General features: G+C 43.6%; 1 protein-coding gene across 1 annotated transcript in view; it reads right to left on the bottom strand.

Moving 5' to 3' along the window:
- Nucleotides 1-217: 217 nt before the first annotated feature.
- The window catches only part of LOC120030154, a 70,988-nt gene continuing 46,904 nt past the window's right edge, over nucleotides 218-24,301 (bottom strand). Inside the window, exons 3-7 of the mRNA XM_038975482.1 lie at nucleotides 4,515-6,389; nucleotides 4,162-4,398; nucleotides 3,853-4,077; nucleotides 3,630-3,696; nucleotides 218-3,534 (exon numbers count right to left, since the gene is read on the bottom strand). Coding sequence (XP_038831410.1) covers nucleotides 2,390-3,534; nucleotides 3,630-3,696; nucleotides 3,853-4,077; nucleotides 4,162-4,398; nucleotides 4,515-6,389 — 3,549 coding nt within the window. The 3' untranslated portion in view covers nucleotides 218-2,389. The remainder of the gene's footprint in view (nucleotides 3,535-3,629; nucleotides 3,697-3,852; nucleotides 4,078-4,161; nucleotides 4,399-4,514; nucleotides 6,390-24,301) is intronic.

Genomic DNA, 24,301 nt, shown 5'->3' with positions numbered 1-24,301 from the left:
TTTAAAACTCTAAAAGTGTATGTCATACCAATGAAATCTCACTCAACCTTATTTACATTTGGATTATTTCATTTAAACAAAATATGTGAAAATCCTAATGACATATTTATGGTTAATATGCATGTTTCCCGTTTTTAATAATTACTACAAATAGTCATGTTTAGAAAATATTGAGAGAAGGTCAAGAACATTTTAAGGAAATCAATGTTTGTGCAATATTTTTTATTTCTAAATACCTTGTAATATTTCCCTTTAAAAATAATAATCAATGACTAAACAACCCTAAGTTCTGTCCCTCCTGACATACATGTACATTAAGCATAGGTGATACTACAATGTAACTACAACTGTTAACTGTTACTATTGACATATTGTAATGAGACCATGTTGCTTATATATATATATATACACACACACACACACTCACTCACTGCTATCCAGTTGGTTATAAGCACATTTTCCCCCCCTTTAGTATTTTCAAAGCTCAAGATTCAAAATATAGATGACATGAACTGGCATTATTTGCAGAAGCTCTCACATTCAGAACATTACATCGTTTCAGTTCAAAGAATCAATATATCTAATTGAAATATGCATGTTCTACAGAAAATGCATTACTGCAAATTAAATTAAATGTTCAGAACATTTACTCTCTGTGTCCAATGAATGGGTCATATTTGCTTTGGTGTAATAATCATTACAATGAAGTCAAAGAGTATAAAACCCCTGTGTCTCTGCTCCAGCTGTTTAAACCATAAGCCTATGGATGGTCATGGCCCAGAAATAAATACTATGCAGTTTAATCACAATCATCTTCTAGGGCTGTTGAAGTGACCATGTTACCATATCATGAGTCATGACCGCAGTACAATTCCCAACTCGCTAACCATCAGCAGATGCTCTACTGTTCCTCTAATCACTCTGACATCAATGCAAATACAAACACATCATCAAAACAGTATGTGCTTTTAAAACTCATCTCACTGTGATTGATCACTTTGAAGAAAGGAGTTCAACGACAGGTTCAAACTGAATGGAAAACATGGATGTTGTTTCAAAGCCTAACACAATGAAACGGACAGCGCTATCTAAGGTAATGATTCATTAAAAATAACCTTATGCTATTAGAGCTTATGCATACATATAAGCCTATATCTGAGCCCAAGCCTGAGAAAAAAAATACGGAATTAAAATAATGATTGTGCCGTTATACATAGCCTACCACATTATGCATGGCAGAATAACATTTGAAAACAGTTATAAGATGTCTTTGGTACATAATTGGTCTATCCTATTCGAATTCAGATTTAGCCAACAATTAAAGGGAATGTGTACAGGATTTTGAATATCCTAGTAATCGTTTTTTTTCTTTCTTCATAACAAGAAGTTAATAGGCTTACGCATTACGATTAGCAACAGAATATCCCACCACCGTGCGTTTCCGTCTCTTCCCCTCATTCCGTTCTTGAGCGCGCAGAGAGGGGCTGTAAACAGTTTAATTAAATATATTTCGTTGTTAAAACATGTTACTATCAATGTTCTTAACAGATTTAACTTGGTTCCCCAAATTAAGCACTGTGTAGCTGTAGGAAAAGGGTTGGAGAGCCCATAGTAGTCAGAGTTTGGGCAGAATATCACCTGTCGCGCAGCAAAAGGCTGCATGCCCCTCTAACAGTGGTTGTTGTGTGGAGTGAAATAACCGGAATAGCGGGAAGTGGCCTCCATTCGCTATTTTAGTGCATACAGATTACATTTATTTTCCCCTGCCCCTGTTGCTGTTCCTGCCCAATTGATAAAGGGCTATTCTAAATCTAAAGTCATTTTACATTTGGGTAAAGACAAGATTAAACTAAGATTAGTCTGATGGGAGAAAATGTGATCAGGCAAGGAACAAAGCGCCAAGTCTTTTTGCGACTTTCTCAAATCATGAATTGCCTATAGTCGCATCATGCAGCCCATGTACGTTTTGATTTCTAAGACAACTCTAAGGTTCTAACCATATAACTCTATAGGTATTGTTTGAATTTTTCACTTTTACTCCCAACATATAGCCACTTCATATGCGAACACGATCCGACATGGAAAAAACATCCTATTAAAAGTTAAATTATATTCTTCGAACTATAAAGTCAGACTTTTGCATGTCAATAACCAGCTGACACATTTTCATAACTGCCACAGTAATATTTGCAATATATATCCCTTGATTTTTACAAAACTATAAAAATGAAAAATATATGCAAAATACTTTTTAAAAAACATTTGGACAAGCAGCTACATATTTTGGACAAGCAGCTATTCTACAGTGGTATAGAACTGACTGGTGTCCACATAGTTATTAGTCAGAAACACACGTTGCCATCACTCAATGGTTTCAGGTATATCTCATCTACTTAGAGTTACTATAACCTTTCCAAAGGTGTCCTGCTTGGTCATAAATACCCTTAGCTTCATGGTAGACAGCATTGGCTGCTTTCTCTGCTGCCTCCTGTACTGTCTCTGCCTCCTCTGCTGCAGTAGCTCCTACTATCCCTCCTCCTACTGCTCCTGCTGTTGCGGCCATCCCAACGACAACTCCTGCAGCTATGCCTACCCCTGCACCTACTCCCACCCCTGACTCTACTGTAAGAACTGGTCCTGCTACCTCTGCCACGGCTGCTGGCCCTATTGACATTGAAGCTGCTATATGACTTTGGACTAAATTGATCAATGGTTGTGTAGCGAGTGTGAGTGGAATCATTATTGCCAGTGTTACCCCAAGTAGAGCTCCTACCACTGCACCTGTTGCTATCCCTGACAATTTGATCAGGAGTTTCCTCCTCGCTCTTTCCTTGGCTTGTTTTCTCATCTCTTCCTCTGACATCTGGCCTTTGAACTCCTTCCTAAGACTCTCTATCTCTGCTTGTATTAATCTCTCTGCCTCTTGGAGCATCTCGTTGGTGTAGAACCCTCCTCCGTTATCTCTCACCATCTTCTCTATGGTGTTGAGTAACTCTGTTACTTGGTACTGGTTGCTGTACCGACCCTGCTGATTGGTGTTCCAGTATTTGTTGTCGATGACGTGACAGCGGCCTCCACATTTCTCCACAAGCTTGTTCAGTTCAGCATTCTGTTGGACAAACTTCTCAATGGTCAAACCATTGAGCTGGTCACCATGAGTGAAGAGGACTGTGGCATATTTGAAGGCCTCTGGTGAAAAATATGTCTCGATTTTCGCTACGGCTTCGTTCTCGTGGACTGTGTACCGTTCAACTTTCAGTACGATGAGAAAGGCATGTGGTCCTGGAGCACACTCTGTTATACATTTAACTATTTTAGGTTTCAGCTCCTCTTCAGGGATGTCAGTGTCAAATAATCCAGGTGTGTCAATCAGGGTGATGTTTCTCCCTTTGATGTTCTTGGTATGAGCTTCACATATCTGTGTTGCGGAGATGGAGGAACTGTCTGAGAGGAACACATCATCTTGTCTGAAGATGGTGTTTCCAGCACTGCTTTTCCCTCCTCCGGTTTTCCCCAGCAGCACAATCCTGATGTCTATAGGGAGGGTTCATAATTATAACTTGAAATGGATCAATCATATACTAATAATGTATTTGATTTAAAGGTGGGGGTGAAGTGTTGTAACTCACCTTGCTCTGGTCGACTGCCTAATACGAACCCTCTGAGATGCAAAGCATTCTGGGCAGTCTGAAAAGCCTGTAGATTAGAACAAACAATACAACTGCAATGAAGGACTGTAACTGTAATTATGGATGTATGACAGTATTATAAAATGGCTGGCTGAAACATTGAAGTTAAATTATTTTTTCACCAATGCATTGAGTGAGACCTTCTTCAAAAGTCTCTGCTCACCTTGGTAGAATCTCTGTCATTTGGATGGACAATGATGCGGACAAGGAAGGGGGTTCTGCTCGCTCGGTTCTGCTCATACCTACGGATCTCTTCTAGCAGAACCTGTGTTACCACGTTGTCAGGGAACTGGAGAACCACACCAGTTCCAACTACAGGGAAGGCAACGGAACGGAAGCCCCTGTTCTCACAAGAGGTCAGGATTTTCCTCACACCCTGCCTCAGAGCCTGAGAGAGGACCAGAGGTCAAGGGTTAATGGAGGTTCAAAGTTCACAACACATACACACACACACATGCATAAAGGGACACACCTGTACTGCTGGTCCTTGGGGGTTGTTGTCCCAGCGTGCACATCTGAGAAAGAAGACACGGCCAGAGCTGAGACCAGACAGTCCCTCCACCAGAACATTGTCACCAGGTGCAGTCTGTTCCCCTGATTCCCTCAGAAATGCTGTCATCAGCGCCGGTCCAGCTACCAACGACAAGACATTACCAACACGGGAGGAGAGAGGGTCACTACCAACCATGGGGGACACCAGCGCATCCACCTTTAGAGAGAGAGATGGAAAGAGAAAGAGAAAGGGAACATTGAGTCAGTATGAAATCAACATTATTCACAGAATGTTGAATCAAGGCTGTGCCCATGTCAGTGTCTCTCTCTCACCTGCTGCTTCTCTATGGTTCCCTGGATGACCTCCACCTGGACACAGACCTCTGGAGCCACTGGTCCCCTGGCGGAGGCAGCAGTGGTGTCTCTCTGAGAAGCATGTGTAGTGGTAGTGGTGGTGCTGGACTCTACCTCCCACCCAGGAAACTCCCTCTTCCCCTGTAACAGCCTATCACATGCCTCCTGCATGGCTCTCACTACCTCTCCACTCACATCAATCAGAGTGACCTTGGTAAGGATGTGCTGTTCCCTCCCAAAGTCCCTCACTGCAGAGACTATGGCCTCAGAACACACCTTCAGAGGAACGCCGAATATCCCCGAGCTGATGCCGGGCATGGCCAGGGTCTGGAGCTCCATAGTCTCTGCCAGATCCAGGGCTGCCTTTACTGTCTTTTCCAGCTCATTTCCACTGACGCTGCCACCTACTGGTCCCACTGCGTGCAGCAGCATCTTACAAGGCAGATTCCCTCCTGTAGTCTCTACCACTGTACCTGTGGGTACTCTCCCTATCTGCCTAACCAGATCCCTGCTGGCCTGCTGTACCTCAGGCCCCCCCGCCTGGCTCAGAGCTGCAGCCACGCCCCCAGCGTGATCCAGATCCTCACTCGCTGAGTTCACCAGTGCGTCTGCCCGTTCCTTGGTGATGTCACCCTGACAAACCACTACCTGCAGCCCCCCCTGGAGGCGATAGCTGGTGGCTGTGACCGTCTCCTCACGTCTTGGTCCGGCGCCTGATTCGACTGCGCCACCATGGTTCTGTTGAGGGCGTCCCACAACTCTTACACTGGACTGGTCTCTCAGAAAGGCCCCAATCTCCTCCCTCAGCTCCTGAACCTGCTTCAGGTGGCCCAGCAGCTGCACTCTACACCCAGGACCATACCTGGCTATCACCTGGCATCTGCTCTGGTTCATCTCCTTCACCTTCTTCTCAAGTTTGGACTTCAGTTCAGCCTGGAAGGCACCTTTGGGCACATCAATCTTCTCCTCCCCAAACTCCCCCAGCAGATCCCTCTCAGCTTGGTCTAGTTTCCCGGAGGAGAGGGAGAACAGACGGAGCTCTGTGTCCCCCAGCTCTACCTCCACATGGAGTCCCAACCCCAGCAGACTGCTCAGGTTCCCAGGCCTCCCATACTCATCCCTCAGGAAGGACAGGAGGTGGGGGGCCACCTCAGGCACCACCCGCTCCAGCACCAGAGAGATTTTATCTGTAACCAACTGTCTGGCTGTCCGGACTTCACTTGCTGAACCCTCCAGCACCAGCTGAGATGAGTCACCGTGCATCACCTTCACCCCTGGAACAGCCTCACCTAGATCCTTCTCTATCACTTTCCCTAGAAGACGGAGCTTGGACTGTCCAAGTTGACAGGTGGTGCTGATCTTCTCCTGCTTCATGGAGCTCAGACCCTGAGACTGGAAGGCCTCCAGCTCCTTCAGCTTGGCCTGGACCTTGGCCCCCTCCCCAACCACCACCGCAAACCCTTCCCCTGCCTCGCAGTAAACCTTCACATCCTCCCAACCCAGGGTACTTCTTTGCAGCAGAGACTGGCGCTTACGTGGATCTACCTCATAGTGGCATTTGTACCGCTCCTGGAGCTGTTTGAACAGTCTCTCTACCTGTGCCTTCCATGGTCCCACCCCATCTCCACATGACCCAGCTTGGCCTGAGCCTCTGACCACTGCCCTCCCGTCCTCTGGATAGAGGTGGACAGAGCAGCCCAGAGAGGACAGCTGCTGCTGCAGGTCTCTTCCAGCCCCAGGGCTCTCCTTCAGGTATCTCAGGAGGTAGGAGTCTAGATGGAGTTCATGCTCTAGGCCACCAGGTGGCGATGTCTGGACAGGGAGGGAGGGATGGAATGGGAGGGACTGGTAACTCTAGAGTCAGAGAAAAAAGGTGTAAGTCCTGGGGAATACCACTCTTAATGATTATTATGTCTGTCTTTATCTACATTTATTATTCATTTATTATTGTAGGTTGACCGTACAGCTGCGTCTGGATTATCTGATAAATCTAGCAACTGGTTTGTTATTTGTCCATTTAGTTTAGTACAGATTTTGTTTAGCTAAAATGTATTGTAATGAAACAGCAGGGAGCAGGTCTCGAACCCTCAACCTTCTAGCCCGAGGACCGGCGCACTATCGACTGTGCCGCAAAAGCATGCTCGTGCGGCATAGTCTATTTCCGCGCTTATGAACCCAGAGTCGTTACACTATGTTCTTGTCATTCCTCATATTGTAAATTATTGTTAATTATTATAATATCACATAAATCAAACATGCAATATAATCAGACTATTTTGACGTCATTTGAAGGGATAATAAAGTTCTTACCTGACAGACAGATCCATGATATATGACTAAGCTTTATGTTTACTGGGATGTAAATACAACAACAGTGCATTGACGTCATATTATGGAAAATAAATGTTGTATCTAACAGGTTATGTGACTTTGCATGTACTGTAAAGGTGTGTTTGTTTAGTCTGGCCTCACCACCTGACTGCTTACTGGAGAGCTTGTCTCCAGGCTGTCTCTCAGAGTGAGGGAGAGAGATCCTCCAGGCATCTCCAACACATGAGGAGCTTTCTGAAGTACCCTCTCCTGGACTGGAAGAGATACACAGTCATAATGAGTTGTTGTTGTCATGTAGTAGTAAGAACAATAACAGCAACAACAATAATAATAATATATGTTAACTGTATTCATTAAGCCTTTTGAATTCACTCCAGGACTTGAAGAGTTGAAGGATAAATAGGCTAGAGGAGTAAATTAATATACTGTATGTACAGTACATCTATAGTTATTAATTCATATTAAAAGTTATTAAAACAACGTCTGTTTTCCTGTTAAGATTGATAAATTACTCTACAGTTGATGAAATATAAAGTAATGCATGTGTCCATGGCTGTAGCCTGGCTATGTGAAAGTGAAAATTTGGCAAATATCAGATGTATTGCATATGTCAGTCATCACAGCCACAAAGTCATTTTGCTTACCTTTATTTAAGAAGGAAAGTTCTTCTTTTCAATAACGGTTTAGGAACAGTGGATTAATAACTACCTTGTTCAGGAGCAGAACGACAGATGTTTACCTTGTTAGTCCGGGTATTCGATCTTGCAACCTTTCGGTTAATAGTACAACGCTCTAACCACTAGGCTACTTGCTGCCCCTTGGTTAATTCTACAAATTATTTTCTTAATTAAAATCTGATTTTAAACCTAACCCTAACCTTATCATTAACCTTAACCATAATATTAACATTATGCCCAACCCTAACCTTAAATCAAGCAAATTTTTCATGAATTTTGATGATAGTCAACTTTGACATTTGTAGCTGTGGTAACTAGTGAAAACCGCATATCTAACAAACTTTCTGGTTCAACAAATCCTCCTAGAAAGTTTACATATTGTTTTACCAAAATGTAGGTCTATATAGATAATCAAATGGGCCATAGAATAAAACATATATTTGAAAAAACAAGCTTTGATTTATGGACCGACATTTCAGTTCGCTTTAACATTGTCATACCTTCGTGGTAAATAAACGCAACCTTGTAGACTTGGTCACCAACTGATTCTACTGGTCCACAATCTCCGCCACCGGATTTACGGCGAATTTCAAAGTACTTTTTAATCTTCTCTTTCTGTGGTGGGTCCAGAGTCTGGCACTCGAAGAAAACAGGGTATTTGTAAACGTCCATATTATAAAGTAGCTTAGCTATTAGTCAGTCGATCGAGGAGAATAACTACACTACTGCCACAACATACACCCACGCTTGGGCACGAATTCCTATTCTTTGATCAGATTTACAGAACATGATGAACTATAGAGATAGCCTAGTCGTCTATGATTGGTTAAAATTTAGTCCGTTCGGCCATTCCTGAAAATCAACTTCTGTGTACACGCGCTGCTCGTTGAGGGGATTCGGTTGATCTGGTGCGATCGCCCAGTTATGCGTCTTTTGTACCGGGTGAAAGTTGATTGCATTCGTTTTGGAACAGGGCTGCCTCCTGGCCCGGTTCAAAGCCTACAGTTATGTCGGCTCAAATCAAAAGTGATGTAATTAAGCATGCGGGAGTAATGAGTAGGATTTTTTGTTTTCACGTGCAAAAGTGATTGCTTTTGATACACAAACACTTTATCTGCCTTTCCGATGGAAACTAGTTTGAAAATTTAAATATATATTGTATGGAAAATAGATTTTCTATGTTTCCGGATGATGCATCATGTAGCAATGTTGACAACATGACCAAGTGACAGATTGCTATTCGATTTGAACCACTCTTGCCGGTTCAAATCGGCTCAGCATAATCGAATCCGCCCAATGGTAAAGGGAAGGGATACATACAGTGAGGTGCTCCACTCCCACTGTTGGGCTGACCTGAGAACCATAAATACATTTTTTTGTTTCCGTATACAGCAGGGTGTATGTTCAGGCTAAGTGATTAGCTCTTGAGTCCAATGTTTACCATAGCATATACTGTGGGTGTATGTAGGCTACAAACACATCATTATTGCTGAATTCAGGTGCTTTTCAGAAATCAGACATTTCTGACTTGCGAGTTGATTGAATGCAGCACATTGAATGAAATAATACACAACATATTGCTATATTTAAAACAAGCCAGAGAAAGTTGGTTGCAATTTCAGTTTATTCCACCAGAAAACACAGAACAAATAATACAACCAATATTATGTTTAATTCAAATATACTAAACGTGCTCAATGGGATTGAGATCCGGGCTCTTCGCTGGCCATGGCAGAACACTGACATTCCTGTCTTGCAGGAAATCACGCACAGAACGAGCAGTATGGCTGGTGGCATTGTCATGCTGGAGGTTCATGTCAGGATGAGCCTGCAGGAAGGGTACGACATGAGGGAGGAGGATGTCTTCCCTGTAACGCACAGTGTTGAGAATGCCTGCAATGACAATAAGCTCAGTTCGATGATGCTGTGACACACCACCCCAGACCATGACAGACCCTCCACCTCCAAATCGATCCAGCTCCAGAGTACAGGCCTCGGTGTAACGCTCTTTCCTTCAACAATAAACACGAATCCGACCATCACCCCTGGTGAGAAAAAAACGTGACTCGTCAGTGAAGGGCACTTTTTGCCAGTCCTGTCTGTCTTACAACAGGCCTACAAGCCCTCAGTCCAGCCTCTCAGCCTATTGCGGACAGTCTGAGCACTGATGGAGGGATTGTGCGTTCCTGGTGTAACTCGGGCAGTTGTTGTTGCCATCCTGTACCTGTCCTGCAGGTGTGATGTTCGGATGTACCGATCCTGTGCAGGTGTTGTTACATGTGGTCTGCCACTGCGAGGACGAACAGCTGTCCAACCTGTGTCCCTGTAGTGCTGTCTTAGGCGTCTCACAGTACGGACATTGCAATTTATTGCCCTGGCCACATCTGCAGTCCTCCTTGCAGCATGCCTAAGGCACGTTCACGCAGATGAGCAGGGACCCTGGGCATCTTTCTTTTGGTGTTTTTCAGAGTCAGTAGAAAGGCCTCTTTAGTGTCCTAAGTTCTCATAACTGGGACCTTAATTGCCTACCGTCTGTAAGCTGTTAGTGTCTTAACGACTGTTCCACAGGTGCATATTCAATAATTGTTCATGGGAAACAGTAATTAAACCCTTTACAATGAAGATCTGTGAAGTTATTTGGATTTTTACGAATTATCTTTGAAAGACTGGGTGCTGAAAAAGGGACGTTTCTTTTGTTGTTGAGTTTATATATGAAAACCGAAACGGGTATGCCATTCTGGCATTTAAAGCATGTTCAATTTTCAAAGTTGTACACACTATTGTTGTTAGGGGGTGGGGTTTGCTTTTTAAAATGTCAGTGTTTCCGTGTGCCAGCAGATATATTTAGACATGTACAGGTTGGCGTACCTGGGGAGGATGAGACTGGTGAATGTGTCTTCAGCCAAAATTCCAGTGTGGCAACCTGGTTGCCTAATCCTAAGTATGTGTTGTTCAGCTGATCGGCTCTCCTTCTACCTACGACACACCTCCCGCAACAATGCACTTTGTTAGTATGCTCTTATTATATCAAGCTAATAATGACTCTGCGAGTGACAGAGCTGAAGATTGTGTTATATTTATATGCAGACCATACAATTCTATTGAATCTACGAACTGAAACTATGCTGCTGCAGAAAAAAGGGTGTCTATTTACAACTTTATTTTCTATCACATATTTTCCATTATCCATCCCTTTTGGTAAAGAACCTGTGATATTATAAATTGTTGATATAGTGTTTGGTATTTATTAGAGGACCTCACCTGTATAAAAAAGTTAGCATAGATCGGCTACTTACTCAGTGCTACACTCGTATTTTGTGGCCAAAGCATAAATTAGAGAAAAACACATCGAACTCCACCACATACTTGTATCTTGAACAGACCGTTCTATAGTACACTGCTCAAAAAAATAAAGGGAACACTTAAACAACACAATGTAACTCCAAGTCAATCACACTTCTGTGAAATCAAACTGTCCACTTAGGAAGCAACACTGATTGACAATACATTTCACTTGCTGTTGTGCAAATGGAATAGACAAAAGGTGGAAATTATAGGCAATTAGCCAGACACCCCCAATAAAGGAGTGATTCTGCAGGTGGTGACCACAGACCACTTCTCAGTTCCTGTGCTTCCTGGCTGATGTTTTGGTCACTTTTGAATGCTGGCGGTGCTCTCACTCTAGTGGTAGCATGAGACGGAGTCTACAACCCACACAAGTGGCTCAGGTAGTGCAGCTCATCCAGGATGGCACATCAATGCGAGCTGTGGCAAGAAGGTTTGCTGTGTCTGTCAGCGTAGTGTCCAGAGAATGGAGGCGCTACCAGGAGACAGGCCAGTACATCAGGAGATGTGGAGGAGGCCGTAGGAGGGCAACAACCCAGCAGCAGGACCGCTACCTCCGCCTTTGAGCAGGAGGAGCACTGCCAGAGCCCTGCAAAATGACCTCCAGCAGGCCACAAATGTGCATGTGTCAGCATATGGTCTCACAAGGGCTCTGAGGATCTCATCTCGGTACCTAATGGCAGTCAGGCTACCTCTGGCATGGAGGGCTGTGCGGCCCCACAAAGAAATGCAACCCCACACCATGACTGACCCACCGCCAAACCGGTCATGCTGGAGGATGGTGCAGGCAGCAGAACGTTCTCCACGGCGTCTCCAGACTCTGTCACGTCTGTCACATGTGCTCATGTGCTCAGTGTGAACCTGCTCTCATCTGTGAAGAGCACAGGGTGCCAGTGGCGAATTTGCTAATCTTGGTGTTCTCTGGCAAATGCCAAACGTCCTGCACGGTGTTGGGCTGTAAGCACAACCCCCACCTGTGGACGTCGGGCCCTCATACCACCCTCATGGAGTCTGATTCTGACCGTTTGAGCAGACACATGCACATTTGTGGCCTGCTGGAGGTCATTTTGCAGGGCTCTGTCAGTGCTCCTCCTTGCACAAAGGCGGAGGTAGCGGTCCTGCTGCTGGGTTGTTGCCCTCCTACGGCCTCCTCCACGTCTCCTGATGTACTGGCCTGTTTCCTGGTAGGTTGTTGGCCTGTTCCTGGTAGGTTGTTGGCCTGGCCTGTTTCCTGGTAGGTTTCCTGGTAGGTTGTTGCCCTCCTAGGAGGGCAACAACCCAGCAGCAGGACCGCTACCTCCGCCTTTGAGCAGGAGGAGCACTACCAGAGCCCTGCAAAATGACCTCCAGCAGGCCACAAATGTGCATGTGTAGATTTAATATATTTTTTATTAATTAACCACTTTACAGTTGTACATAGTTTACTTTATATATTACTACCACTCCGCTAGCCTCTCTATGCCTGTAACCTTTCCAGTCCAGGAGAGGGTAGTTCAGAACCATAACCATGTATTTCTCTGAGAGGAAGCCTGGATTCTCCACCACAACAACCTCCACAGTCAGCAGTGAGCCCCCAGACTTAGCCTACGTTGAGCCTCTCCCTTGTTAATTTCAAAGTCCATATGTTCATGACCCGATTCATATAAATCATGTCAAATGATTAACCCCTCCTACAGAATATGCCTTGGTATGATTTTGAGTGATGAAATACATTTCTAAATATTCTATAAAAATGTATTTTGAGTGGCAAAGATTCCAGTGGTCATACATAGTTCATAGATTCACCAAACATCTATTATTTTCTGTGTTTCATGGGGATGTCCACTTTACCCAGAGATACACCTAGCGAACTGAAACTTAGTACAGGCATAATACAGCTAGTTCTAACTAGACTTGGGCTGGCAAACAAATCCATGACATTAGCTTCCTAAATGTGAAGTAAACTCAACTGAGGAGTAATAGAGAATGAAGACTTTTAACTTGAAAACGTGCAGCTTACCTCTTTCCGGATTCCCATACTTCCGTTTTTTTATACTGTGTTATACGTGTCCACGTAGCTCTCCTCACAGGCAGTTTGGTGTTTTTTTTTTTTGTTTCTTTTGTTGGTGAGATGAAACTGCCATAACTCTGAAAGGTATTATTGTAAGTCAGAATTGCAACACAAATTAGTTCAAGCCTAAAATGTTAGTCCGTAATCATAACATGGTGTTTGTATGTTCACAGATTAAATTTCATCCATGTTTCACGCATGGCTTTTCTTACGATCCTAACAAATGATGTATGGATTTCTTACGATCCTAACGATACGTACGTTCAACCTTTTGGAAGCTAACTGGCTCCATACTCCACTCACTCTGATGGGCTGATGTGAGAACCATTTATGACCATATACTTTTACCACTAAATGTATGACCATATACTGTTGTGTGTATGTTTAGGCTTTTTATTTATTTATTGAACCTTTATTTAATTAGGCAAGTCAGTTAAGAACAAATTCTTATTTACAATGACGGCCAAGGAACATGCTAACGGCTGAGATCCTACAACATACAGTAAAAGATGAGATTCTTTGAACGGGTAAAGCCCAAATCAAACAAAACATGTAATTTACACACGTGAACGAGCGTGTATACACTGGAATTAGAATACATGGCAGTGAATGACAGAAAACAGATGAGCCTTGAGCATAAACACTTCAAATCTACTGAAGCAATGCTGGTAAAGTGAGCGGATAAAGAAGTTTGTGCTTTGTTACATCTGGAATTTTGACATGTATAGTTAAGTGTCTATTTAGTGTTTGTAAGTTTAGCTGACAGTGCCAATAATACATATGTGACATATAGTTGAAGTCAGAAGTTTACATACACCCTAGCCAAATACATTTAAACTCAGTTTTTCACAATTCCTGACATTTAATCCAAGTAGAAATTCCCTGTTTTAGGTCAGTTAGGATCACCACTTTATTTTAAGAATGTGAAATGTCAGAATAATAGTAGAGAGAATTATTTATTCAGCTTTAATTTTTTTCCATCACATTCCCAGTGGGTCAGAAGTTTACAAACACTCAATTAGTATTTGGTAGCATTGCCTTTAAATTGTTTAGCTTGGGTCAAACGTTTCGGGTAGCCTTCCACAAGCTTCCCACAATAAGTTGGGTGAATTTTGGCCCATTCCCCCTGACAGAGCTGGTGTAACTGAGTCAGGTTTGTAGGCCTCCTTGCTCGCACACGCTTTTTCAGTTCTGCCCACATATTTTCTATAGGATTGAGGTCAGGGCTTTGTGATGGCCACTCCAATACCTTGACTTTGTTGTCCTTAAGCCATTTTGCCACAACTTTGGAAATATGCTTGGGGTCATTGTCCATTTGGAAGACCCATTTGCGACCAAGCTTTAACTTCCTGACTGATGTCTTGAGATGTTGCTTCAATATATCCACATAATTTTCCTACTTCATTATGCCATCTATTTTGTGAAGTGCACCAGTCCCTCCTGCAGCAAACCACCACCACAACATGATGCTGCCACCCCGTGGTCGTTGGGATGGTGTTCTTCGGCTTGCAAGCCTCCCCCTTTTTCCTCCAAACATAACGATGGTCATTATGGCCAAACAGTTATATCTTTGTTTCATCAGACCAGAGGACACTTCTCCAAAAAGTACGATCTTTGTCCCCATATGCAGTTGTAAACCGTAGTCTGGCTTTTTTTATGGCGATTTTGGAGCAGTGGCTTCTCCTTGCTGAGCGGCCTTTCAGCTTATGTCGATATAGGACTCGTTTTACTGTGGATATAGATACTTTTGTACCTGTTTCCTCCAGCATCTTCACAAGGTCATTTGCTGTTGTTCTGGGATTGATTTGCACTTTTCGCACCAAAGTATGTTCATCTCTAGGAGACAGAACGCGTCTCCTTTCTGAGCGGTATGACGGCTGCGTGGTCCCATGGTGTTTATACTTGCGTACTATTGTTTGTACAGATGAACGTGGTACCTTCAGCCGTTTGGAAATTGCTCCCAAGGATGGACCAGACTTGTGGAGGTCTACAATTGTTTTCTGAGGTCTTGGCTGATTTATTTTGATTTTCCCATGATGTCAATCAAAGAGGCACTGAGTTTTGAAGGTAGGCCTTGAAATACATCCACAGGTACACCTCCAATTGACTCAAATTATGTCAATTAGCCTATCAGAAGCTTCTAAAGCCAATTTTACAAGCGGTATAAAGGCACAGTCAACTTAGTGTATGTAAACTTCTAACCCATTAGTGAATTATTAGTGAAATAATCTGTCTGTAAACAATTGTTGGAAAAAATTACTTGTGTCATGCACAAAGTAGATGTCCTAACCGACTTGCAAAACTATAGTTTGTTTACTTGAAATTTGTGGAGCGGTTGAAAAACGAGTTTTAATGACTCCAACCTAAGTGTATGTAAACTTCCGACTTCAACTATACTTTATTTACATAAGTATTGAGACCCTTTGCTATGAGACTCGAAATTGAGCTCAGGTGCACCTTGTTTCCATTGATCATCCTTCAGATGTTTTTCCAACTTGATTGGAGTCCACCAGTGGTAAATTCAATTGATTGGACATGATTTGGAAAGGCACACACGTCTATATAAGGTCCCACAGTTGACAGTCCACGTCAAAAACCAAGCCATGAGGTCGAAGGAATTATCCGTGGAGCGCCGAGACAGGATTGTGTCAAGGATCAGATCTTGGGAAGGGTACCAAAAAATGTCTGCAGCATTGAAGGTCCCCAAGAACACAGTTGCCTCCATCATTCTTAAATGGAAGAAGCACGGAACCACCAAGACTCTTCCTAGAGATAGCCACCCAGCCAAACTGAGCAATCGGGGGAGTAAGGCCTTGGTATGGGAGGTGACCAAGAACCCGATGGTCACTCAGACAGAGCTCCAGAGTTCCTCTGTGGAGATAGGAGAACCTTCCAGAAGGACAACCATCTCTGCAGCACTCCACCAATCAGGCCTTTATGGTAGTGTGGCCAGATGGAAGCTACTCCTCAGTAAAAGGCACGACTGCCCACTTGGAGTTTGCCAAAAGGCACCTAAAGGACTCTCAGACCATGAGAAACAAGATTCTCTGGATTGATGAAACCAAGATTGAACTCTATGGCCTGAATGCCAAGCATCACGTCTGAAGGAAACGAGGCACCACTCATCACCTGGCCAATAGCGTCCCTACGGTGGCATGGTGGTGGCATCATGCTGTGGGGATGTTTTTCAGCAGCAGGTACTGGGAGACTAGTCAGGATCGAGGGAAAGATGAACAGAGGAAAGTACAGAGAGATCCTTGATGAAAACCTGCTCCAGAGCGCTCAGGACCTCAGTATGATGGCGAACCCAATGACCCTAAGCCAAGACAACGCAGGAGTGGCTTCGGGACAAGTCTCTGAATCTCCTTCAGTGGTCCAGCCAGAGCCCGGACTTGAACCCAATCGAACATGGAAAGACCTGAAAATAGCTGTGCAGCGGCGTTCCCTATCCAACCTGACAGAGCTTGAGAGGATCTGCAGAGAAGAATGGGATAACTCCCCAAATGCAGGCGTGCCAAGCTTGTAGCTTCATACCTAAGAACACTTGCGGCTGTAATCTTATGTAAATGTGATATTTCAGTTTTTTTTCTCTAAAACTCTGTTTTTGCTTTGTCATTATGGAGAATTGTGTGTAGATTGATGAGGGGGGGGAAAAAAATTAATCCATTTTTGAATAAGGCTGTAACGTAAAGAAAATGTTGAAAAAGTCAAGGGGTCTGAATACTTTCCAAATGCACTGTATATCAGCTGTGTCTATGAACCCCTCCCGCTTCTGAACTGCCTGACACAGAGTGCACAGCACGATCAGAAGTGAGGTCACTTGGTATGGTCAGCATGAAATATTATTAAAGAGATGCTTTGCATTGAAATAGAGATGTAGTCCCAGAGTTAATGATCCAAGGTCAGTTTTGTATTTCACCACTATGATGACTGCCATAGTGTCAGAATTAAAAAGACACCAGGCTTTATCATGCCATCTCTCTCTCCATCTGTCTGTAGGTATGTTTTGTTGTGAGAGAAGATGCCAACACCCTGTCCCGTCATCTCCACCTCACTGGGGGCCCAAGGCTGGTTAGGAGAAACCGCTAGAGACCCTATTATGTAATTGTGATAAACTGAGAGAATACAAAGTTTAGTAGCACAGTAAATCATGACTCATATGCTGTCTTCCATGCTCCTCTGTTCTTATATCTTTCCCTTCCTGTCTTTTGAGACTCTCTGGGACCTCCTATTTCTTCCTCACTGTTATTATAATGCACACCAGATGTGCATTGTTGTTCAGATTGAGCTTGTATTTATAATATTATAATACTTAATGCATGTATTATGTATTTATAACACTTGGATAATGTTATTCTCTACTGGAATTGGTTCACATTCTCTACTGGTTGAAATTAAGTCTTTAATTTGATGAAATACTACACCTATCCTGTGTCCTCAGATCAGTGCAGATGAAGGAAATGAGATGGTGAGATTAACCTGTTTTAGAGTATTTACATGATGCATAGGACGTGTAGTGTACTGTTTTACATTCTGGTCCTGTATGAATTACAAAATTAGCCTTTAACTATATTCTACTCAATCAATCGGATTCATTGATGATATTCAGAGTGTCTGAAGTCAGTACAACTAGCTATGATAGCTGAAGTTCATAGATAGCTAGCTAATATTGACATTATAATATTGATATGTACAGTCATGTGTGTAACAGTCATTTTCTGCTATTTCTAGGGATTCATGTTTAACTAGTGGAATTAATTAAAACCACTGTTCTGAACTAATATTTATGCCATGCTTTTTAAGGTCCATATACAGATTGGCATCAGTAGGCATACAGGTATTTGTATCCTCCACTGCACAATAAGCAAGAAGATAGTTAGCTAGCTACTTACCTTCAGCTGCATTGCATGTCAAATATCAGCAAGGCAAACATACAAAACTGCACATTCAATTTGCACTAAATGCTTTAGCTAGCTAGATCCTTTACATCCGATGTTTCACAAAACAACAGCCTGGTTTGCTGGTTTTCTCAGAAGTTCCTGAAACATTAAACAACACAAATTAAAATGTCATACTCATGTCACAACACCCATAAACTAGCTAGCTAGCTGGCTAATGTTAGCTAGTCAGCTAGCTTACTAAATGGTAATTTTCTTTAAAATATGCATCATCTTTTGTCTCTATATTAACTAACATATTCCTAAAATAATAAAACATAAACTATATACTTTCACTGGAACAGGCCCAGATCCACGCCTTTTGCGTGAAGAAAATACGCCGGAAAAGAGGCCACAGATCAGGCATCCTTCTGAGAATCCGGAGGCGAGCGAGTAAACTCCCATTGCCTTCCATTCTTCTAGCTAACGTGTAATCATTGGAAAATGAAATTGATGACCAACAATTAAGATTATCCTACCAACAGGACATTAAAAACTAACATCTTATGTTTCACCGAGACGTGGCTAAACGAAGATACAGACAATATATAGCTAGCGAGATTTTCCATGCACCGGTAGAACAGAGACACTACCTGGTAAGACGAGGTGTGGGGGTGTGTGTCTTTTTGTCAATAACAGCTGTTGCGCGATGTCTAATATTAAAGACGTCGCGAGGTATTGCTCGCCTGAGGTACAGTACCTTATTTTTAAATTTTTGTTTTATTTCACTTTTATTTAACCAGGTAGGCCAGTTGAGAACAAGTTCTCATTTACAACTTCGACCTGGCCAAGATAAAGCAAAGCAGTGCGAAACAAACAACACAGAGTTATACATGGGATAAACAAACGTACAGTCAATAACACAATTGAAAAATCTATATACAGTATGTGCAAATGTAGTAAGATTAGGGAGGTAAGGCAACAAATAGGCCATAGTGGCGAAATAATTACAATTTAGCAATTAAACACGGGAGTGATAGATGTGCAGAAGATGAATGTGCAAGTAGAGATAGTGGGATGCAAAGGAGCAAAAAAAAGTAAATAACAATATGGGGATGAGGTAGTTGGGTGGGCTATTTACAGATGGGCTGTGTACAGGTGCAATGATCGGTAAGCTGCTCTGACAGCTGATGCTTGAAGTTAGTGAGGAAGATATAAGACTCCCCTTTCCGTGATTTTTGCAATTCGTTCCAGTCATTGGCAGCAGAGAACTGGAAGGAAAGGCGGGAAAAGAGGAGTTGGCTTTGGGGATGACCAGTGAAATATACCTGCTGGGGCGCGTGCTACGGGTGGGTGCTGCTATGAGACATAGAGACTGCCAGAGGTCCGGACAACATGCCCTCCAATTTGACACACGGAACTCTATCTGAGAAGTATTTGGTGAACCAGGCGAGGCAGTCATTTGAGAAACCAAGGCTGTTGAGTCTGCCGATAGGAATGCAGTGATTGACAGAGTCGAAAGCCTTGGCCAGGTCGATGAAGACGGCTGCACAGTATTGTCTTTTATTGATGGCAGCTATGATATCGTTTAGGACCTTGAACGTGTCTGAGGTGCACCCATGACCCGCTCGGAAACCAGATTGCATAGTGGAGAAGGTACGGTGGGATTTGAAATGGTCGGTGATCTGTTTGTTAACTTGGCTTTCGAAGACTTTAGAAAGGCAGGGTAGGATAGATATAGGTCTGGAACAGTTTGGGTCTAGAGTGTCTCCCCCTTTGAAGAGGGGGATGACCGCGGCAGCTTTCCAATCTTTAGGGATCTCAGACGATACAAAAGAGAGGTTGAACAGGCTAGTAATATGGGTTGCAGCAATTGCGGCGGATAATTTTAGAAAGAGAGGGTCCAGATTGTCTAGCCCAGCTGATTTATAGGGGTCCAGATTTTGCAGCTCTTTCAGAACATCAGCTATCTGCATTTGGGTGAAGGAGAAATAGCGGAGGCTTGGGCAAGTTGCTGTGGGGGGTGCAGGGCTGTTGACCAGGGTAGGGGTAGCCAGGTGGAAAGCATGGCCAGCCGTAGAAAAATGCTTACTGAAATTCTCGATTATCATAGATTTATCGGTGGTGACAGTCCAGCCTCAGTGCAGTGGGCAGCTGGGAGAAGGTGCTCTTATTCTCCATGGACTTTACAGTGTCCCAGAACTTTTTGGAGTTTGTGCTACAGGATGCAAATGTCTGTTTGTAAAAGCTAGCCTTTGCCTTCCTAACTGCCTGTGTATATTGGTTCCTAACTTCCCTGAAAAGTTGCATATCGCGGGGGCTATTCGATGCTAATGCAGTACGCCACAGGATGTTTTTGTGCTGATCAAGGGCAGTCAAGTCAGGTGTGAACCAGGGAACATATCTGTTCTTAGTTCTACATTTTTTGAACAGGGAATGCTCATTTAGGATAGTGAGGAAAGCACTTTAAAGAATAACCAAGCATCCTCTACTGATGGAATGAGGTCAATATCCTTCCAGGATACCCATGCCAGGTCGATTAGTGTTTTAGGGAGCGTTTAAAAGAGATGAGGGGTGGTCATTTGACCGCGGACCCATTACGGATGCAGGCAATGAGGCAGTGATCGCTGAGATCCTGGTGGAAGACAGCAGAGGTGTATTTAGAGGACAGGTTGGTCAGGATGATATCTATGAGGGTGCCCATGTTTACGGATTTAGGGTTGTACCTGGTAGTTTACTTGATAATATGTGTCAGATTGAGGGCATCTAGCTTAGATTGGCCGGGGTGTTAAGCATATCCTAGTTTAGGTCACCTAACAGTACAAACTCTGAAGATAAATGGGGGGAAATTAATTCACATATGGTGTCCAGGGCACAGCTGAGGGCTGACGGTGGTCTATAACAAGCGGCAACAATGAGAGACTTATTTCTGGAAAGGTGGATTTTTAAAAGTGGAAGCTCGAACTGTTTGGGCTCAGACCTGGATAGTATGACAGAATTCTGCAGGCTATCTCTGCAGTAGATTTCAACTCCACCCCCTTTGGCAGTTCTATCTTGGCGGAAAATGTTGTAGTTGGGGATGGAAATTTCATAATTTTTGGTGGCCTTCCTAAGCCAGGATTCAGACACGGCTAGGACATCAGGGTTGGCGTAGTGTGCTAAAGCAGTGAATAAAACAAACTTAGGGAGGAGGCTTCTGATGTTAACCTTTTTGAAACCAAGGCATTTACAGTTTCAGAAGTCAACAAAAGATAGCGACTGGGGAATAGGAATGATACTACGAGCTACAGATTTCTGGGCATGGTAGAATAGTTTCAGAGCATAATGTACAGACAATGGTATGGTAGGATGTGAGTACAGTGGAGGAACACCCTTGCGTTGAGTGACGATGAGAGAGGTTTCGTCTCTGGAGGCACCAGTTAAGCCAGGTGAGGTCTCCGCATGTGTGTGGGGTGAGACAAAAGAGCTATCTAAGGAATTTTGAGTGGGACTGAGGGCTCTACAGTGAAATAAAACAGTAAGAACTAGCCAAGACAGCAGTACACAAGGCATATTGACATTAGAGAGAGGCATAAAGCAAACACAGGTGTTGATCAGGAGAGCTAAGACAACAACGGGTAAATGCTGGTGAATGGGCAGAGTGGGTTAGTTAGGTACATACAGGACCTGAGTTTGAGGCTGGGGCCTACAGGTAAACAAAATGTGGTACTGTGTTATTGAAACAGTCAAGGGGGCATCAGCTGTGTAGCCGAGTGATCATGGGGTCAAAAGAGCAGCAATAGGTGAGTCAGGGTGTCGTTCGAAAGTCACTACTACGCTAGGCGAGCATGGGACACAGCGTTCAGAAAAGCTAGCAGGCCGGGGCTAGTAGATGGTTCTTCGGCGACATCGTACCAGAATAGCCTGTGGAGACCCCCTCGGACGGTTACGTCAGTAGACCAGTCTTGATGGATCGGCGGGGCTCCGTGTCGGCAGTAAAAGGGTCCAGGCCAATTGGCAAAATAGGTATTGTATCCCAAGAATTGGCTGAAGGACCTCTTCGGTTAGCCGGGAGATGGGCCTAGCTCCAGGCTAGCTCCAGGCTAACTGGTGCTTGCTTCATGACAGAGACTTTAGCCAGGAGTAGCCACTCGGATAGCAGCTGCGATGATCCGGTGTAAAGGTTCAGAGCTTGCGGTAGGAATCTGGAGATTTGGTAGAGAAAGCAGTCCGATATGCTCTGGGTTTATATCGTGCTGTGCAGACCGGCAGGAATTGACCGGGCTAAGGCTGGCTGATGTCCAAGTTAACGGTGATGACCGCTAGCAGTGGCTAACTGACTACTAGCTAGTAGCTAGTTAACTGGCTAGCTTCTGATGGGGGTTCCGGTTTGAAAGTGTAAAAAATAGCAGATCCGTACCACATTGGGTGAGGCGGGTTGCAGGAGAGTATGTTCAGTCCGTAGTTTGAGATTAAAAAGAGAAATTGAGGAAAAAATATAAAAAATATATATGAAATAAATACAAAGAAAACGATATATACATGGGACGGGACAAGACAAATAGACGTCTGACTGCTACGCTGTCACGCCCTGACCTTAGTTATCTATGTTTTCATTATTATTTTGGTCAGGTCAGGGTGTGACGAGGGTGGGACAAGGGTGGGTATGCTTGTTTTTGTCTTGTCTAGGGTTTTTGTAGATCTAGGGTTTTTTGTAAGTCTAGGTCTATTATTAGGTCTATGGTAGGTCTATGGTGACCTGAATTGGTTCCCAATCAGAGGCAGCTGTTTATCGTTGTCTCTGATTGGGGATCCTATTTAGGTTGTCATTTTCCCTTTTGATTTGGTGGGTTCTTGTCTATGTGTAGTTGCCTGTCAGCACTCGTTTTATATAGCTTCACGTTCGTTTTGTTACTTTGCTAGTTTGTTTTGTGTTCTTTCTTCATTAAAAGAAGAATGTATGCATATCACGCTGCGCCTTGGTCTCCTCATTACAACGGATGTGACATACGCCATCTTGATAGACCACACTATCTACCAAGAGAGTTATCATCTGTATTATTCGTAGCTGTCTATTTACCCACAAAGCGAACCAAGTCTATAAGGCCATAAGCAAAGAAGAAAATGCTCACCCAGAAGCGGCACTGCTAGTGGCCGGGGACTTTAATACAGGCAAACTTAAATCAGTTTTACCAAATTTTTACCAGCATGTCATATGTGCAACCAGGGAAAAACAAATCCTAGACCACCTTAACTCCACACACAGAGATGCATACAAAGCTCTCACCCGCCCTCCATTTGGCAAATTTGACCATAATTCTATCCTCCGGATTCCTGCTTACAAGCAAAAACTAAAGCAGGAAGTACCAGTGACTCGCTCAATACGGATGTGGTCAGATGACGCAGATGCTACACTACAGGACTGTTTTGGTAGCACAGGCTGGAATATGTTCCGGGATTCATCCAATGTCATTGAGGAGTACACCACATCAGTCATTGGCTTCATCAATAAGTGCATCGATGACGTCATCCCCACAGTGACTGTACATACATAACCCAACCAGACACCATGGATTACAGGCAACATCCGCATCGAGCTAAAGGCTAGAGCTGCCGCTTTCAATGAGCAGGAGATTAATCCGGACGCTTATAACTAATCCCGCTATGCCCTAAGGCGAACCATCAAACAAGCAAAGAGTCAATACAGGATAAAGATTGAATCCTACTACACTGGCTCTGATGCTCGTTGGATGTGGCAGGGCTTGAAAACTATTACGGACTACAAAGGGAAACCCAAACGCGAGCTGCCCAGTGACGTGAGACTACCAGACGAGCTAAATGCATTTTATGCTCGCTTCGAGGCAAGCAACACTGAAGCATGCATGAGAGCACCAGCTGTTCTGGATGACTGTGTGATAACGCTCTCGGTAGCCAATGTGAACAAAACCTTTAAACAAGTCAACAATCACAAAGCCGCTGGGCCAGACGGATTACCAGGACGTGTACTCAACGCATGCGCGGACCAACTGGCAAGTGTCTTCACTGACATTTTCAACCTCTCCCTGACCGAGTCTGTAATACCTACGTTTCAAGCAGACGACCATAGTCGTGCCCCTTGTATATAGCCTCGTTATTGTTATTCTCATTGTGTTACTTTTTATTATTACTTTTTATTTTAGACTACTTGGTAAATATTTTCTTCTTCTTGAATTGCACTGTTGGTTAAGGGCTTGTAAGTAAGCATTTCACAGTGAAGTCTACACTTGTTGTATTCGGCCCATGTGACAAATAAAGTTTGATTTGATTTGAAATGGCTGCTGCTGAAAAGAGAAAACAAATATGTCTGCTGTAGGCTACCGACGTATTCGATTAACTTCCAAACATTGTTTTACAAAGAAGTAAACCATTTGTGAGGAGAGCTGCTCTATTCTGTAAGGTTCTGTATCTGTGCATTCTTGCCCTGGTGTATTCATTTGGTATGGGGGCTCCCGAGTGGCGCAGCGGTCT

Source organism: Salvelinus namaycush, chromosome 36 (genome assembly GCF_016432855.1).
Source record: "Salvelinus namaycush isolate Seneca chromosome 36, SaNama_1.0, whole genome shotgun sequence".
In the NCBI taxonomy this organism is placed as follows: Eukaryota; Metazoa; Chordata; class Actinopteri; order Salmoniformes; family Salmonidae; genus Salvelinus; species Salvelinus namaycush.
Note: the sequence above shows the minus strand (reverse complement) of the source record. Positions and strands in the feature narration are given on the sequence as shown.